At 35.0% G+C, this 17,851-nt stretch overlaps 1 protein-coding gene across 3 annotated transcripts in view; it reads left to right on the top strand.

Moving 5' to 3' along the window:
- LOC149776002 (calcitonin gene-related peptide type 1 receptor-like) overlaps positions 1-17,851 on the top strand; it is a 229,836-nt gene that overhangs the window by 189,762 nt on the left and 22,223 nt on the right. For all 3 annotated transcript variants that reach the window (XM_089941462.1, XM_089941461.1, XM_089941463.1), the window contains 6 exons: positions 9,718-9,819; positions 10,397-10,515; positions 11,627-11,730; positions 13,061-13,205; positions 16,303-16,459; positions 17,066-17,196. In XM_089941462.1, coding sequence (XP_089797588.1) covers positions 9,718-9,819; positions 10,397-10,515; positions 11,627-11,730; positions 13,061-13,205; positions 16,303-16,459; positions 17,066-17,196 — 758 coding nt within the window. The remainder of the gene's footprint in view (positions 1-9,717; positions 9,820-10,396; positions 10,516-11,626; positions 11,731-13,060; positions 13,206-16,302; positions 16,460-17,065; positions 17,197-17,851) is intronic.

Here is a 17,851-nt window from a genome sequence, read left to right on the forward strand (position 1 = left end):
AAATAACAGAAAATCCACATCATAAATCTTTTCAGGAAAGGCGAAATTCGGTTTAAAATTTTTCAACGCTTTTACTACGGTCTCAGTTCTAATTCTTCTTAAAGGGATTCCCTCTGGAAATGTTGTGAACACACACATTATGGTTAACAAGTATTGTTTATCTGCCTTGTCTTTTAGTAATAGACAGACAAATTCTACCATTGATCTTTCTGCTAAACTGTTCACCAAATGCAGAAATATTTTGCAGATGATCCTGAGGGACCTTCTGATTGTGTTTTCCTACTATTTAGCAAGCGCGACAACATCTACATTATTTACAAAGATCACTTTAATTTTCGACCTATGTAAAGTGGTTCAAGCTCTTGTGCTAAGTCTTATTGATAAATGGCCAACTAAATGAGTTTCAAGTGCTAGACTACGATTTTTCTGTCTATACGATTTAAGAACAACAATCTGACAGCACACTGACACTTAGTCACCAGCGGGTACCTCAGGTTGTCTCCATTTTCACAAAAGGACCTCATGTTTCACAAGATAAACAAATATTTGTGTGGATTCAGTTTCGCTAATAGTTATGTGAAAATAACGTGAGATCTCAGAATCCTGTTTCTGTCTGACAAAACGTGATTGTCGTTTGTTGTCCTAATTAGAATAAAGGGATTGAGACATAAAAAGAGATAACTCTGATAAATATCTTTTGCTTGATCCATACAAGGAGCAAAATTGACCTCATCAAAAACCTGACCAATAACTGTGTCTGCTAGAGGAATAATTTCCACATCAATATAAATCTCCCAAGTTTTATTCTCTAGTAGCTTCACGGGTTGGGTATAAGTCAGGAATATCTTTTTAAATTGGATTATCTCCTAATCCAAACAAGTCTTGTCAGTAACAACTGCATTCAACACGATCTTATCTCGTTTTATGACATTTCTCAGCAGTAAATGAATACACTCGATGGGTTAAGACGTCACTAGTCCGACTGTTACGAGTCCTGAGAAAAGGTTAGGTGACAAATTTACACAATGGAGACGACCATTAAGAAATCCGTACTATATTCCCTAAATAGAAAAGATAATTTGGAGAAGACATTTCAGAAAACAGTAATATACCTGATAATAAAAGACCCTAAGAAACTTACCTGTCCCTTAAAATTTTTATATGGATAAGCTAATAACAATTAGACTGGAGTTTATTTGACTCAACACATGTATTGCTTTCAATACAAGAACCTTACTTGGGCCTCTTAGAAATAAGAAAATGTGGAATAGGTCTGTCTTGATCCTGCTGCGTATTATTCAGCATGTAGCAATCAGAGAAATAAAGTGCCAATTCTTCTTGCACTTGTTTCACAAAGGAAGAAATACGGATGTCTGATCAGTCCTATCAGAAACCTGATTCCTAAAAGTTGTGCCAGATTGGGACTTGGATTGCTAGTATGAAACTGAAATGACGTTTTACGGAATAAAAACAGCTGAGAGGAAGACCTACTGATTAAGGAACTCTGATTCAAGGAATAATCATTGTCTGTACGATCAACATTTTCTGAAGTTTCGACCCTTTGCGCAACTAGGTAGGTCTTGATGTCACTATGGACGCAACTCTTGAACTTTTCAACAAATATGAGTTGTCTGATGTAATGGTAATCTTGACTAAACTTTTTGGCTGAACACCACCTATCAAATAATTGTTCTTTTTCTCTTGCAAATTTGACATGGCTCCGTCCAGTTTCGTTTTAACAGCTCCTACAATTTTGTCGATATGCCGTAGGTACCAACTTATAGCCCTTAAAAATACATTCCTGAGCTGCATCATAATTAGCACTTTGAGGAATCGACAGTGAACTTTAGACTTCATACTATTTGTGGGTAGACACTTTTATATGGCACTAATGCCGGTTTCGTGGGCGCTGCCATTCTGCAGAACGTGGTACATCAGCCTTTATAGGAGTGACAGAATACACACGTGTATGGGTAAAAATAGTATCGATCTTTTATTAACATCTTTATTAGTACTTCTTGATTTTATGGAGATAGATGCGAATATAAAATAGAGAAAACATGGTGGGCTTCATGCGATATGAATGGATGTTCGAAGAATCGAACAAACATATATGGGACAAAGCTCAGCGTGAAATACACGGATAACTTAACGAATGTTTATGTTTGTTACGTATAAATTCCATATAACGCCGAAGAACACAAAAGCTAAGCTCATGTTTGCTCTGAACATTTCCATGACAGAACACAAACTGAACGAAACTTGTGTCCTAAACTGAAAGTGGGATATTGCAAAAAATTAACGCCCGGTCGATGCAAGATTCAGAGACACAAAATGAAGGTTAAACAAAAATGGAAAACAAAAGACCAGTTCATATCAACAGTGAAAGGATGACAAAGTTATTGCACAGTTTGAAATCAGGTGATAAAGGTGATAATTTCAACTTGTGGTATGAATGTTGCACCATCCTCTGTTGCACACTCAAGTACTTCTACATAGTATTATAAATCGGATTATTTTTTAATCATAATAATCACACTGATGTAAAACCTGGATAGACATGCAAACAATATTTACCCAGACAAGTTTTAATCCAACTGAGTTCAAATCAAATTACACAAAAGTACAATGATAGCAGTTAAACATTTGGTGACAATGATGCACTCTTGTATACAGGTGTAACAAAACAAGTGTTTTTTTATACCTTGGCTGATGTTATGACTGGATATTTAATATACCTAAATTTGAAATGCACTCGGTAAATAAGCGTGTGTGATTTGGATTTTGAACGTAACTTTAACAATTGTTTAGTCATATCGCTACGATGAATGCAGTGTGGCAGTTTATAGTGATGTCTAGCACTAGGGCATCATGCCGCAAACGTGTTACATGATGTCCCATCCAGTCACATTATCCTGACACCAGGCCGACCAGTCCTATACTAACCTCTTAATGCTGAGCGCCAAGCGAGGCAGCTGTTAGTACCATTTTTGTAAGTCTTTGGTATTTTTCACCCGGGGATTGAACCCACGACCTCCCGCACCCTAGGCGGACACTCTAGGCCACCGGATCGGTTTGAGACTTTCTGAAATTATGTCTCATAACAATTCCGTCCCGTCGGCAAAGGATATACACCTCATTTATTTTCGTAACGTTCTACGACAATCGGACTAATGTTTTCAACATGATGTCAGAGTTTTCATGACAATAATTCAGTAACATTCCCACATAGGAACAAGATGACACTTACTTTACTTTGAAAGGTTTTATTTCCTGACCGTCCACTGCTTTCTCCGAAATCAAATAGTTATAAATATCTCCATATATAACATTAGGCCAGATTCTCATATCATCCATCTATACTGTGATATTCTCTATTCCTGCAGGTTCTGAATTTTTTTCACAGGAGAGTCAATTTCTGATTAAATGTATACAGTCTTAGTGTCGATGTACGGTGTGATGTGTATTGTCTTCATTTATTTCACCTCTAGCGGAGTGAACATTAACGCCACTCTAGCGGCAGAGTCAAGTACTAAGATGGATAATTGGAGAAAGCGTCTATAATTATGTAATAAAATAGTCCAATGCTTTCCTAGCCATTTCAAATTTGCAGCAGTTTCTACAAAAATGAGGACAGTATTTATTTCCTCTAAAAGGTGGTCCTAATATAATATTTGTGGTGACATCAACATCAGAACTTGTATGTAAAGTGGAGGAGTTTTTTCATTGGCCATCTCTAACTCTTTTAATAGAAATTGCATTTTCAAATCTTTTTTCATTTGCATTTTCTATTCCTATCTGTTCTCTTTTTCATTTGTGCATTTGCCTTTGTCTCTCTTTCATGTTTCTGTAACTACACCCCTTTATGCTTTCTGCATCTGCCTGTGCCACCCTTTCTTCTCTTTCGTAAGCTGAAGCCTTCTAAATTCTATTTCCATCTGGTGTTTTAATTTCGATTCTATTAATTCCATTTCAGAACCAGATTGAGACGTACTAATCAAACCACAAAGCACTTTTACTCAACAAATAAATCCTCGTCCAGCAAATATTGGACCAAAATATTTTATTTCTTGCTCCTTTAAAGAAGCTTTTACCCCAGATAGATCATGTTTTGCAATCTGAAGCAATTCGTCTTTTTCATGTTATTTGACCCATCTTGGGTATGATTTAAAGTAAGGTTCTCCACTTTAGATAACATCGTGAATAGTGCAAGTTTGTTCGCTTCTCTATGGATTGATCAAATGCATACAATTTGAAAGATCTGACTTAAAAAATTATGATTAAAACTAATTTAAGTTTTAAAAAACAAATTTAATTTTTCGGAAGTATTTTACAGCAGTTAGTATCCCATAGAAAACTAAGACTCAGACATGGAGCCAGGCTGTAGGTTAGTTTCCTTTCTAAAACAAAGTTGTCAGAAGGTTTCCAAGTGGAAAACTAGTGCTCTGAACTCAGATTCAAATATATTTACCTCCATTAATTAATAATGATCTGAATATTTCATATAGAATCACAGAGAAAGATTAGCTATGGATTATGTTGTTTATAAAATAAATGGTACTAGTCATGTAGACCATTAATTGGATATTGGACTAAGGTCAAGTAAAATATATATTCATGGAGAAAAGCCAACAAAAACCAAACCCAACAAACAACACAACTTTAGCTTGCATAACATATGTATTACATGTGGCATAAAAGTTTGTTTAAGGTCGTAAATAAGGCCTAAAATTTGCTTCCTCCAGAACATGAATAAGACAACCATCAAGCTAGATATTTGGGTCATCATAAGTACGATGTAAAATTGGTATAGATTACTGCAGTTAATTTTCGATTTGGAAAATGTGAATTCGTGTTCTGTCTATTTCTTATTTTTGTTTGCGGTCGCCTGTTGTTGACGTTCAATATTAGGCAAAATATTTGATCTGTAGCAGATCAGTCGTCAACATACAATAAGCAACCAGTTCCTGAATTAGGGCATTTCACTAAGCTATTAATATTGATGTTGAACAGGGTGACTTATATTATGCTGCTCCGAGGCACACCCATCTCCGAAGGATAACTTTCTGAAAGGGCATTAACTACCTTTAAGTCCAATCTTTCAAACTTTTGGAGATGAAACTAGACAGACGTACCGTTAGACCCAAGTTAAATATGTCGTTAAATATGATGTGCTTCTTTGTGCTGTAATACCCTTTTTAAGTAAACACGTGTAGCATCTATATGAACATTGTTTATGAAACTGTATCTAATAAAGGCTTAAAGTTTGACATTATGGTCCATTGTGCTCCTCTGGCATTTGGATTCACACTGAACTTCAGAAAGTATGCTTTTCTATTCATGATACCAGAGTAGTCTATCGTTTATCATCCATTTCATGGTTTTGCAAATTCATCGTTTTGATGCTACAGGACGATTGTCGAAAGACCCGTATGGTCCTTTCCAGATTTGGTTATTAGTATCACTGTTGCCTCTCGCCAAGAGTTCGAGAAGTCGTCAGTTTCTCTACTTTTGTTGCAAATGTTTAACAGAATATTGAGAGCTGTGTCAATTACGTTTTTCAGAACTTAATATAGCATATCATTTGGTCCTGCTGAGGCTGATTAAGACTGTTGTTACTCTAAGAGTGACAAGATTATTGTAACCATTGCTGAAAACGTTTGATACAGCGAAGGTTTTTAGAATAAGTCTCATGCGAAGAGTTCTTGGAGAATATTTCGAATATTTTATTTGAAATTTCTTTAATGCTTGTGACCATTTCATCCGACTTCTTTAAATGCTTGTTACAGCTACTTTTATTTGTACCAATGATGATTTACCATGTTCCATGCTGACTTAATGGAGAAGCGCGAACTGAACCCAAAGATACACGATCTCCATGATATGCTCTTACTCTCTGTCATGGCACAATACTTAAGACTTTCAGTTGATAATTAGAAATCAAATGTTTAAGGACCTTTTCTTGCTCATAACATAGGTTTTGTTTTGCATTCTCTACTATGTTGAGGAATCACGGACGTTTTGGTATTGTATCCACAGCAGCATCCTGATATTTGTTGGTAAAGAAGAGCATTGGATCTACAACGTGATGAAAACGATTAGCTGGTAGTATTACTTCTTAAATATACTGGAAATTAATCACTGCCCCATAGGTCCTTGCCAATTTCCAAGAGAAGGCAAGTAAAAGAGAAAGATTGAAGATAGATAAAATAATAAAGAGTAAGGATAAAGATAGTTATACGACTTACCATTAAAAATGCAACGATTGTGTTTAGAAACAAACGCCGCTGTCGTCTTCTTTCCCTCTTTAATTCGTGTCTGTACAGCCGAAAAGTTAATTGTGGCCATTAAATTTAGCAAGCAATACAAAAGAGCTGACTGCCAGTCAATAAGATGGTCATGATCAGATTGACTTATTATCGTGTTTGAAATTTTATGTAGCTACACAAACGACTAAGGCCTGTAAAGTTGTAAAGTAAAGTAAGGCCTGTAAAATTATGTTGAGGTTTATTTGACTGTGAGATATTGTATTGTTTATGATGATGGACACTTCTTCAGCAGCCTTATCAGTATTGCTTGAAAAGCTGCTGTACGTGGTGAAGCTTTTAAAATTGATTAATTTATTTGCTTTAAAGCTGTTGTCCCGAAGACAAATATATGTAGGAACACGTTCTATAAGGAGAAGACTTATTTCGTCAATATTTGTTCTTAACCGTTGAAAAGTCCATTCTATTAACGTCATATTTATGAATGTGGAGTGATATGTGATTTCTGAGAGGTTTCCCTTGTGCGATATCAGAGGGGTGTCTGGTGTTCATACTCGCTAGATTTTCAAACGTATTATAAAGTTCTATATAATTGTCTGTTCCTTTGGGAAGTCTATGTATTTTCTTATTCCTGTCCTTGTTAGGTTTAGAGTATACATCGCCGCTGGCGTCAGCTGTTTCGTTGGAGCGGATTTAACTGGTTGCTTCGTAGCAAAGTTGTAAATCTTCTCTCGTACGTTGGGGGTCAGTGGTTTGATAGTCGTTGGGCTGGATAATTCGGTTTTTCGTTTGTAGCATTAGATGTTCTACTTGCTAGAATATCAACCTGAATTATATGAGCTAGTGCGGATTTAGCTGGCGTGTGACTCAATTTGGCTTGACCTCCGGACCACGTAATATCTCTCCAAGTACAGACATACTTTAGGAAGGTTCTTCCATCTACTAGCGGTGGCGAAGGTTTTGCTAGATGTGTTTAGTTTAACTTTGGCTTCTAAACAATTTTGGCTCCATTAAATCTCATATCATTCTCCCATTACAAGTGTTTGATCTCTTTTTCTTGTTGCATGTTAGGGCAGACAATAGAATATGAGCTCTGTTCTGTCTGGCAATTCACAAAAGAGATTTTTTAAGCATTGATGATTAATCCTGACCTTGATGGGCTCGTATGGAGCAGACTGGTGTGTTATTTTAGCCATCATTGTGTTGGCCATATTTGTGGCAGTTGAAACACCGCAAAGTATTATGAATGAAAGAGTCAACTGAGATGCTCAAGAAAGACTAAATAAAGTGTGGCAGCTGAATGGAACTATGCAAGTGTTTTACTTCATCAAGTTGCATTTACTGCGACTGTTAATTCGTTTTACTTGGGAGACGGTCTACGAACATAAGTATTCGAGTATCTTATCTCAAAGCTGTCAGGACAAGGGGCGAAGCACTGTGGTTATCACAAATGGTGATAGGTTAATTCTTATCTTTTGATGCAGTGAGAACAAATCATGGCCAGTTTCTAGAACTCAGACAAATTTCCTCATCAAAATAGCTAGTTGAATTATGCATGTTCCTTATGAGACAAGTCCTCACACTACTGATTGCTGCAGTGGCATAATAAAAATATCATTATCTGTGATCCCTATCAACCTCAGGTAGCAACATAGTATATCAATTTTGATCAATTTAATGAGTTGCTCATGTCAAGGCTGCATAGTGTTATATACGCACGCAAAGTGTAAACTTTAATCGAGTAACGCTTGCCAACACCCTCACGGCTAAATCTTTCTTAAGGCTTGGTCCAAAACACTAAAAACATCATGTAGATTAAACATAAATGGTACTTACACTATATGCTGAACATATTAACTGAGTCTCTTGAACATAGCCCCGATGCTTGGCGTGAAGATGCCCTGCAAAGGGACACAAGTTTAGCTCATGTCGAGGCAGTTTGCTCTTAGAGTAGCCTCACGAAATGAAGCGATGACACATTGCGTCTTTTCTACAACTTCCACACCGCAAGGGGTAGACATGAACTAAAGAAGTTATAAGAATTGTCATGTGAAGAGTTCTTCGAGAAAGTTTCAGCCAAAGTATTTGTGAATTATGTAGATGTGATGACCATTTCTTGCGATCTCTTTAGATGCTTTAATTTTTCCATTTTTAAACATATTCCATACTGATTTATTAGTGGTGCGAAAGATCAGCTTAGAAGCATTGGATCTCCATGTTTTTCAATTGCTGTCTCTGATATTACAACGAGCTTTGGCTCGTTGTTTGCTATAATTATTCAAATATTTCAGTTATTGGATTGACATTGAAATGGAGTGCTAGGAGGGAACAATATTTGATACGTGGAAGAGTTATTTATCAATACACGAAAGGCTACGTTCATCAAATTAGTAATGAGATTATTTTGACTGAGACATCGAAATCTTTATAATGATTAACACTCTCACAGCAACTTATCATTTTTTCTTGAGAAGCTACTGTAGGTTATGACGACTATGACTAACTATGTCCTTGAGTATTAAAACGTATCCCTGAACAAAACCCATCAAGCTGCTCATGTTTGTTAAGGAGAAGACTAATTACATCAATATTTCGCTTCATTTCTCGGCGAATTCCATTGTATTATGATGTGAGGGATTTACGAATGTTAGGAAAGTACGAGACTTCGAGGAGGTTTCATGGTGCGATATCATGGGACTATGCAGTGTCCATACCCTCTAGACTCCCAGTTATTCAAGAGGTTGACTGGATTGTGAGATCCTGTGGGGATTTCCAGTAGATTTAGTAAGTCTCTTCATGTTTTAACTAGAGAAGACATTGCCTTTGGCGGCAGCGTTCGGCTGTTCTTTTGGTGGTCGAATGTTTTCTCGTAGGAGAGTTTGGTATCGTCTATGGTACACCGGATTTTACATCCTCTGAACCTATGGGGCTGAATCTGTGTGGGTTTTTGTTTGTAGCATTAACTGTTGCTGGCACGGAATTCGCTGCCTTCAAGGTTTTGAATTTGGTTTGATCATGAGACCGTGTAATGTCTGTCTGGTACAAACAACATCTGTAGAAGGTTTCGTCTCCACCTTGGCTGCACTGGCGTAGGATTTGCCATCTGTGTTAAGTTGACATGTGACATTCACACATTTTCTAACCTCAGGAAAGTTGAGGTATAAATGTTTTAAATATGGACTAACCTTTTACTAACTCGTATGTCACCTATCATTTTGACGTCTCCTGTAGTCATCTCTTCCTGTCTGTTGTGTCATTAGGCTTACACAAATGTCACAAGTTTTTTTCACTATTTTCTTTAGAATTCTATTTTTTTAGATGCCAACATTCTTTCTTTTAAAGTATTACAGCTTTAATCACTACATTATTTAGCAGCACTTAGTAATTATTGATTGTATTATTATTATTATTATTATTATTATTATTATTATTACTATTATTATTATTTCAGATGAATTTTGTGAACCTATTTTTGACGGTTTGCTGTGTTGGCCAGCCACATCTGTTGGGAAGAATGCTTCACAGCTATGCCCTGTTGTCACCGATGGAGATAGTAAGTCACGCATATGTCCACTCAGCAAACTGCACTCTGATTTCTTTATCACAATCGCTTTGTTTAAGTGGTTATCAGAGTACGAACTTATCAAGAGATAATTTTAAATCCGTCATTTTGTTAAAGTACATGTCCGTTTGATATGCTTTTCCGTTTCGTTTCTATATCTAAAGAGACATATAAAGACTTTGTGAAATACTGAATAACGTACGGAAATAGTTGGTCTCAAACTAGGCTATTCATTTGGGTTTCCATTGTATTCATCCCCCGTTCAATTTCTTGAGCTGCCTTAGTTATGCGAAAGGCTTGACTTGCAACATAGTAGATGCAGTCTTTCTCGAAATTTCTATATGGCAGCGGTTCGACAATATTCTTTTTATGTCTAAAATTGTATTCCCGAACTTAATTTTAATTTAAGTGCCACATACAGGAACTCATTCTACAAATCTGAGTTGGGTCATCTTTTACCAATTATACCATTTTCTCGTCAGTATAGCATAAAACTGGCCAAAGCAATAACCATAATGTATATGAACTGCTATCTTTGCTTCTTATAATCGTTTGTTTTTATTATCAGTACCATATGCGTATCGAGCCTGTTTAGAAAATGGAAGCTGGGCAAGTAAGTCAGACTATTCAGAATGTCTGCTTGTCTTAAATCCTCCGAGTTCAACACCAGGGATTCCAATAGATCTTGTAAGTTCTTTTCTTTTTTAACCGAGTAACCCAGAATTCTGATAATGGTATATCTTTGGGCATTTTATGAATGCCTCGGCATAAATTAACATTTAAAATGAACTCAAAAAAGAATGTCATATTTGTAACTTCGTAGATCAAATGCAGTTAAATAGAGTTTTTATATCTAGTAGCGTTTTGCTGCACTTCATCACAATACTGTCAGTCTGGTGTAAACTAAACGGAATATTCCTAAATTTTAAAGAAAAGAATGCTCAAACAGTTTAGAAGATAAATAATTCAAAATAAATATAAATATATAGTACAGAAAGGTATGATATAAAATGTTAGATTTGATAAGATTCTGATAAATAAATAAAATAAAAAATAAGGGTAACACAAAAAATCCTTTTACACTTATTGTCAAAATTTGTTTTTAATCTGCGTTTCGTCAAAAAGCGAAGAGTTTCTCATCATAATGGTTCATTATTGGGTTATCATAAAAAGACAAAGAAAAGAAACGTTGATCTCACAGAGTGGAGATAGAAAAGCGAAAGAATGCGTTCAAATGTCAGTGCACACTATTAGGGCATTCACTTTTCTCGAGATCAAACCTTTAGAAGGTACCCGTGAGTCAGGTATGTGCTTCACAGGCGATTAACACAATATTATAAAATCTCTGAGATTTGGTCTACATCATGATACCATACTTCAGGTACGGTTTTCATGTTTCATTATTGTTTGTTTATATTTCATTACACATAGTAAGTTGAAATACATTTTATGTTTCGATGTTACTGTGACAATGGATAATCACAGGGATCTAAGATCCATCCGCCTGAGCATCAATGTAACCGACATAGCATAACACCTCGGGACGAATCCAGTTGAATTTTTGCCACCATACTCTCACAAAAATTGTGGATAGCCAGAATCAACTGGCTTAAACACAACATTCTGCTCTTTCCATATATTTTCCTGAACTTCACACAGACTTGTACTAAAACGTAAATGAACATTTGACAAGGCAGATTAGTTTTAATAACACGTTCTCCTTAACGGGATCAGATTTGCTTACTAACCACGGTACTTACCTGACTGAGCGATTGCATTATAATTATTATTATTACAGGAAATGGTCCGCCTTGCAGAAATATTGCGAGATATCTACTTCATACTCAGTATCGTGTCTCTGTTTCTCCTTATCATCACCATTTTCATTTTCTCCTATTTCAGGTAAGTAAAACGTATCTGCAATAAAATAAATCAAAACTATATATGTGTATGAAGAGAAAAAAAATCGTACATACTTACTTTGAAATTTCTGCTATTTGCCGATAACACTGAAAACCCGTTTTCACTCTAATACAAGCAATGTGTTATGCTCACATTCGATATATAACAAAGTAAATTTTGTGCGTTTACGTTATACATCTCACATACCAAATTGTCAATATATATATATATATATATATATATATATATATATATATATATACCAAACAGAAAAAAGCTAAATCTTTGTGTTTCGGATGTAACGAACCCACATCCTTCTATGGTTTAGAGACAGTATTATATACAACCATCATTTCCTTTACATTTTTATTTATCTGAGACAACTAGCTGCAAAAGAAAGAAACTACTAATGTATATACTATACTGAGTAATAGCACATAAACTTTATAACACAGATAAATCCCTTTGTCAAATTGCACTAAAATATCCCAAATTTTCTTCCTAACACTGAGATTTGTTCCATATTGTTTTTATTGCTTAATTAGATACTATGATGTTTTCACTTAAACCTTAAACAGGCATGAAATATTAAAATGTAATCGTTCTGTTATAAAGTAGCCTCAAAAGGAAATTTCTTTCTTTACCTTGAGGTTTTCGTCAGTTATTTATATTTTTAAAAAATCAACAATTCCATGTTCTGCTACTGTAAATCTTTCATCCTTTCTACGATTACTAATATAATTAGTTGCATACAATCAAGATTATTTGAACTCTCAATCTGAGGAGAAAGTTTGAGACATTTAGTGAAAAGGTTTCCAGCTGCATGTTCATAAATGAATGAACTCCCTTACATATAGGCTGATACCACCTTAGGATGTATAACTGCTGCTGAAACTGGAATGTAGACACATTTTAGAGTATTTACGTTGGATTAAAATGGATTACTTTGTTATAAACACTGATTTATAAAGAACACATTGAAACTAGATCTAGTGCGGAGCGTTATTAGGATAATGACCTATTTAAAGTAATAATTGTTGATTTAATCTGTTGCATTGTGCTATGCCACTGAAACTGTATGAGTGCTTGGTGTAATTAAATAGAAAGTACGCAATTAAATGAAAACCCATCTCATGCAATTATTATCCTTGCGGCTTTGGCGTCTTTTTCCTTTTTTTTGGTACTGTTATAAACAATACATAAAAGCGACATAATTTTCAAAATTCTCGAATAACGTATATGATTATGTACATTCAAATTCGCGAGTCCAGTCGAGGATAGCTATTGCTCCATGTCATGGGTTTGTATGTTTTATTTTGTTTTCTTTTAGGAGTCTTCAATGCAGCAGGATATCCATCCATAAGCATCTGGTTGTATCCTTTATTCTCCGTTTTATTATCATAATCATTGTTGTGGGACCATACATCTCCCAAAGACGATACTCCATGTACGACGGACCGACATATAGAGATATCGTAAGTAATCTCCCCATAATTCTATTACGAGCCCAAAAATGTAGTAGTCGTAGTTGTAGTAGTAATAGTAGTAGTAGTAGTAGTAGTAGTGTGTGTGTATTTGTGTGTGTGTGTGTGTGTGTGTGTGTGTGTGTGTGTGGTGTAATTTAGGTTTTTAATGTAGCTTTAACATTTTTCCAGTCATGTCGCTACGATGCATGCAGTGTGGCAGTTTAAAGTGATGTCTAGCACTGAGGTATCATGCCCCAGATATCCCACCCAGTCACATTACTCTGACACCAGACCTACCAGTCGTAGCACTAACATCTTAATGTTGAGCGCCTAGCGAGGCAGATGCTAGTACTATTTTTATAAGTCTTTGGTATGACTTGGCAGGGGTTCGAACCTACGTCCTCCCACATCTGGGGCGGACGCTCTAACCACTAGGCCATGGGAGTGGTCTGTAGTAGTATAATTAGTAGTATTGTTTAACGGAACCTCAGCACAAGAGCAATTATGCAGTGCCAAATAGATACATTTCACAAACTGTACGAAAGACTTGCAAATAATTTAGGATTATATACCCTTCCAAATACATTTAAACATGATCAAATGCTTCAATTCTGCAAAATGTTAATAAAATAACAGATAAAGCGCCAGAATATGCAATGTGATATCACGTAAAAACGAATTAACTCAAACATGGGTTTATTTATTACGTACCGAATTTGCAGCTTTTTAGTATATTACAGTAAACATTTCTCAGTACCTACGCTAGTAGTATGCATACAAAAATGTACAGGTGGACTTTTTAAAGTGAATATAATAATTTGTATCGTTATAATTCTATACTTTTTAAGATTATGTGATTTATATCAGTTTTGATTACAGGAAGGAATGTAGCAATTAGGGAATGAAGTCCTTGTCTCATTTATTGTTATGTATAAGAATTTCAGCCCAGCATTTACATTTTTAAAGACTTTTTAATTGTGAATTTAAAGAACAATTGCACATTTAGTATTCTAGTTGCATGTTTGTAATGTTTCCAAAAACGTATCTAATGTTATAGTGGCATGTTTGCAATATTTCAAAACATTAATAAGTGTTTGTAATAGTAACCGGAAGAGAAAGAAAGTTTAACCACGTGTTAGCACAATCCCGGCTATTTTGAGAGATGAAAATTAAAAAATTCAAACAACACTAGTTGCAAAAAGAACCTCTAATAAGAGAAAGTTTTCCCCATAGAAGAAACATGAAGTACAAAACCATAAACGCTAACGATGTTAATATTTTATAAAAAGTATATAAAATCAAGGATAAAGGTTAAAGCATGTAAAATCCTTCAAACATGTTGTCAAAATGTATTTTATAAACTGATTTCCATGTAACGTCAGCTGTAAAAATTGGAGATTTATAAGGTAACCGGCTCGAGACGATGCCTAGTAGTTTTACAAAGGTATTCCGGACCTTGTCTACATCTTTCGAACTGTATATCTACAGAAACGCATAGTCCCAATAGAAAGTTTTTATTTCAGTGAATTTATTCCGAGGAACAACAGGATATGTGTTGGACTTATTGAATTCGCAACGATCAAATATTCTTTTTTATGGGGGGGGGGTGATGAGTGATGGTAGGTGAACACACAATATTATATAATTTGCAACACTTATTTTTATTTATATTTTTGCTGCTTGTGTTTGAGGACTCACTCCTGTACCGAAGGAGGAATAAAATTTGTTTTCAAATTATACAACACTTTTGTAAAGAAACGTGTATGTACGTTTCTTTTAAAATCAAAACAAAATACGTTAATGAATTCTTATACTAACCTCACTATCATACATAGAGCATATCATACATTTTTTCAGGGTTGTATGCATTAGCTTTTTAAATCTCAGCCGAGATAAGTCGGTCAAGGCATCGGCATAAAATGACAGCCCTAAAATCACATTTCCGTAATTGATGCATTACATGGCTTCAACATAACGTCTTATAAAAATAAACTAAAAGCAAAATGGCCATATCTACGCAGACACTTCCCCTAATTTTACTAAAAGCAATAGAAAGTAAGAGAAAACGAGGTAGTGCACAGACGACATAGATCTAATCTCTCTCTCTCTCTCTCTCTCTCTCTCTCTCTCTCTCTCTCTCTCTCTCTCTCTCTCTATATATATATATATATATATATATATATATATATATATATATATATATCTTAGCCAAGATATCCGATTCGATGCAAGATATTTCCAATAATTTTGCTAGAAGCAATATATTTCACAAATACAATGTAGCGCACCGAAGACACTGAATAAATCGCCATTGTGTAGGCTAGCTGTCCTGAGTTCCTTTGCTGTTTGAAATTCTACAAATTAAGGTCACTGCCAAAAGTCCAGAAATATTATGCATTCTCATCATGTTTGATGGCATGAACTTTTGAGAGTGGTCACTAAAATATGATGTATGAGGAACCTTAGCGTGGTCTGGAGGAAATATTTTTTTTTGTTTTCATATCATGTAGACTTTATTATTACCTTAGAAGGTTACATCCATGTCCAGTAAGAGTTGAAAGTCATCCATTAACACCGACGTTCTTAGTGTTCTGTTTCTTTCGCATGGATTTATTTAATTTTAGCATTTTCATCGTAGTGAGGATTATCCGCATTAGTTGTTAAGCATGCAGGTAAGGATAGTTCATACAGACTGTTACTCCTGTGAAAATTAGAGAAAATGATCTTAGGACACAGTATTGGGAAGGTCTAGACAAGAAATCAAATTTAAATATACGTTTCGTTAATGTGCACAAAAATCACCAACAAAAACAGAAGAATAAAAAGCATTTCAAGAAATTTAAAATGTAAATGGTGATGTATATTTTACTGTAAATGGTGATTTATATTTGACTGGCATGTTTAAAATAATGATCATCTCGCAAAAGTCGAGGTAAAGATGCGGAATATTTACCTTACCCTAAAATATTTAAGAGCGTCAATACAACACGAAAGTAATATCAGCCAATTAGATACAAGTGCTTATAGGGATGTTTGCCTGCCCATTAGAACAAAGAAATAATCTACAACGTTTTAACATTAATTTCGTTATTTGTTTTCTTTTCAGGATTGGCTTTGTAAGATAATAACAACACTGTCACAATACACCACACTGGCCAATATATTTTGGATGTTCGTAGAGGGACTTTTCTTACATAATCAACTTGTGGTAGCTGTTTTTACGACGGAAGCACCTTTTAAATTATTTTATTGTATTGGATGGGGTATGATTATAATTCATTTAATAGAATCGTATACTTTATATATTCGTCATCAAGACATTACACTATAATGACGTATATTAAAGAGCGTAATGCATATTCTGCTTTCGCTAACTCAACATGAAGTTTTTTTAATACCAGTCGCTTAACTGAAATTGATTGACACTCAATGTCTTCTTTAAGTTTAAACAATGTACTAAACATCACAAAGGTGATATAACATAATGATTTATTTCAATTTAAATTTCAGTGTCAGAACTGACTTGACATAAAATGAACTTTTAGAGATTTCCTTTGAGTTATGAGTTACGAACTATGTCTACATTTTGAATAAAAAAGACCCGCACGGAAATCGAATCCAGTGCGTGAGAAATCAATACAATACTCATGTACATTATGATACATCAATACAATACTTATATACAGTATGCCTATGTAAAGTACAAATAAACTTTTGGTTGATAATTATGTGCATAGGTAGATTAGTAAATAATATATAGTTTCATATATCGTCCTGCGTTAATCGTTTTATATTTCACATTTTGTTTTAAAGCTATCCACTGATTAAATTTTGCAACATGTACAAAATAATATTTACCCTTTCCTCAGGGATGCCCGCGTTAATCACAGTGAGCTGGTCGCTAGTTCTCCATTTTTATCATGATAGTCCATGCTGGCAGGATTATTCTCAAACTGAATACGCTTGGATCATCACTGCACCCTACATCATAGCCTTAGCTGTGAGTATTTGGCGTTGCTGTAGCATTTTTACCTCTTAAGACTACAAAGTGTTTACTTGTGTCATTGTAACATGGTGTCATAAATATGGCATATTTCCATACGACATGAGATCCAGTAACATTATCTTAAGCTGTCACCTTGTTCAGAATCTGGATCTCGTAATGACTGGATATTGTAAAGGAACCATACAGTTGTGCTCTACATAGTGTATATTCAATGTAAGCATATAAGTTATAATCTTTTTGGGAAAGGACAGTATGTCGAATATTTGTCTTATTAAAACTATACGGATTCTATCCAACGTCTGCTTTGTATCACAAGTCCGCTATTTTGCATGTAACTGTTTTAGATAGGTTTGTCTTATATCCGAAAGAAAGCGATGTACGACAATTGTAACTTTTAATAGTAGGGAAATATTCACGATAGGTTGTACCCATCAGCAAGAAATTTCATATTTTGGTTATTTTGCTGTTCGAGTGGCGTTCAGGCTAAAAGACCAGTTTTCAATGCGTCAGCTTACTGAGAACATCTGCCACCAAAAATAAATATATGCATGAAACAAACATAAAGGAAGTAATTATCATGTCAACCTACACTTTGTTCCGTCATTAAGAGATTTCGATACTGACAGCTATTTAAAATGGCCAGCACAGT

This window comes from Sinohyriopsis cumingii, chromosome 18, assembly GCF_028554795.1.
Source record: "Sinohyriopsis cumingii isolate HCF-2022 chromosome 18, ASM2855479v2, whole genome shotgun sequence".
Taxonomy (NCBI): domain Eukaryota; kingdom Metazoa; phylum Mollusca; class Bivalvia; order Unionida; family Unionidae; genus Sinohyriopsis; species Sinohyriopsis cumingii.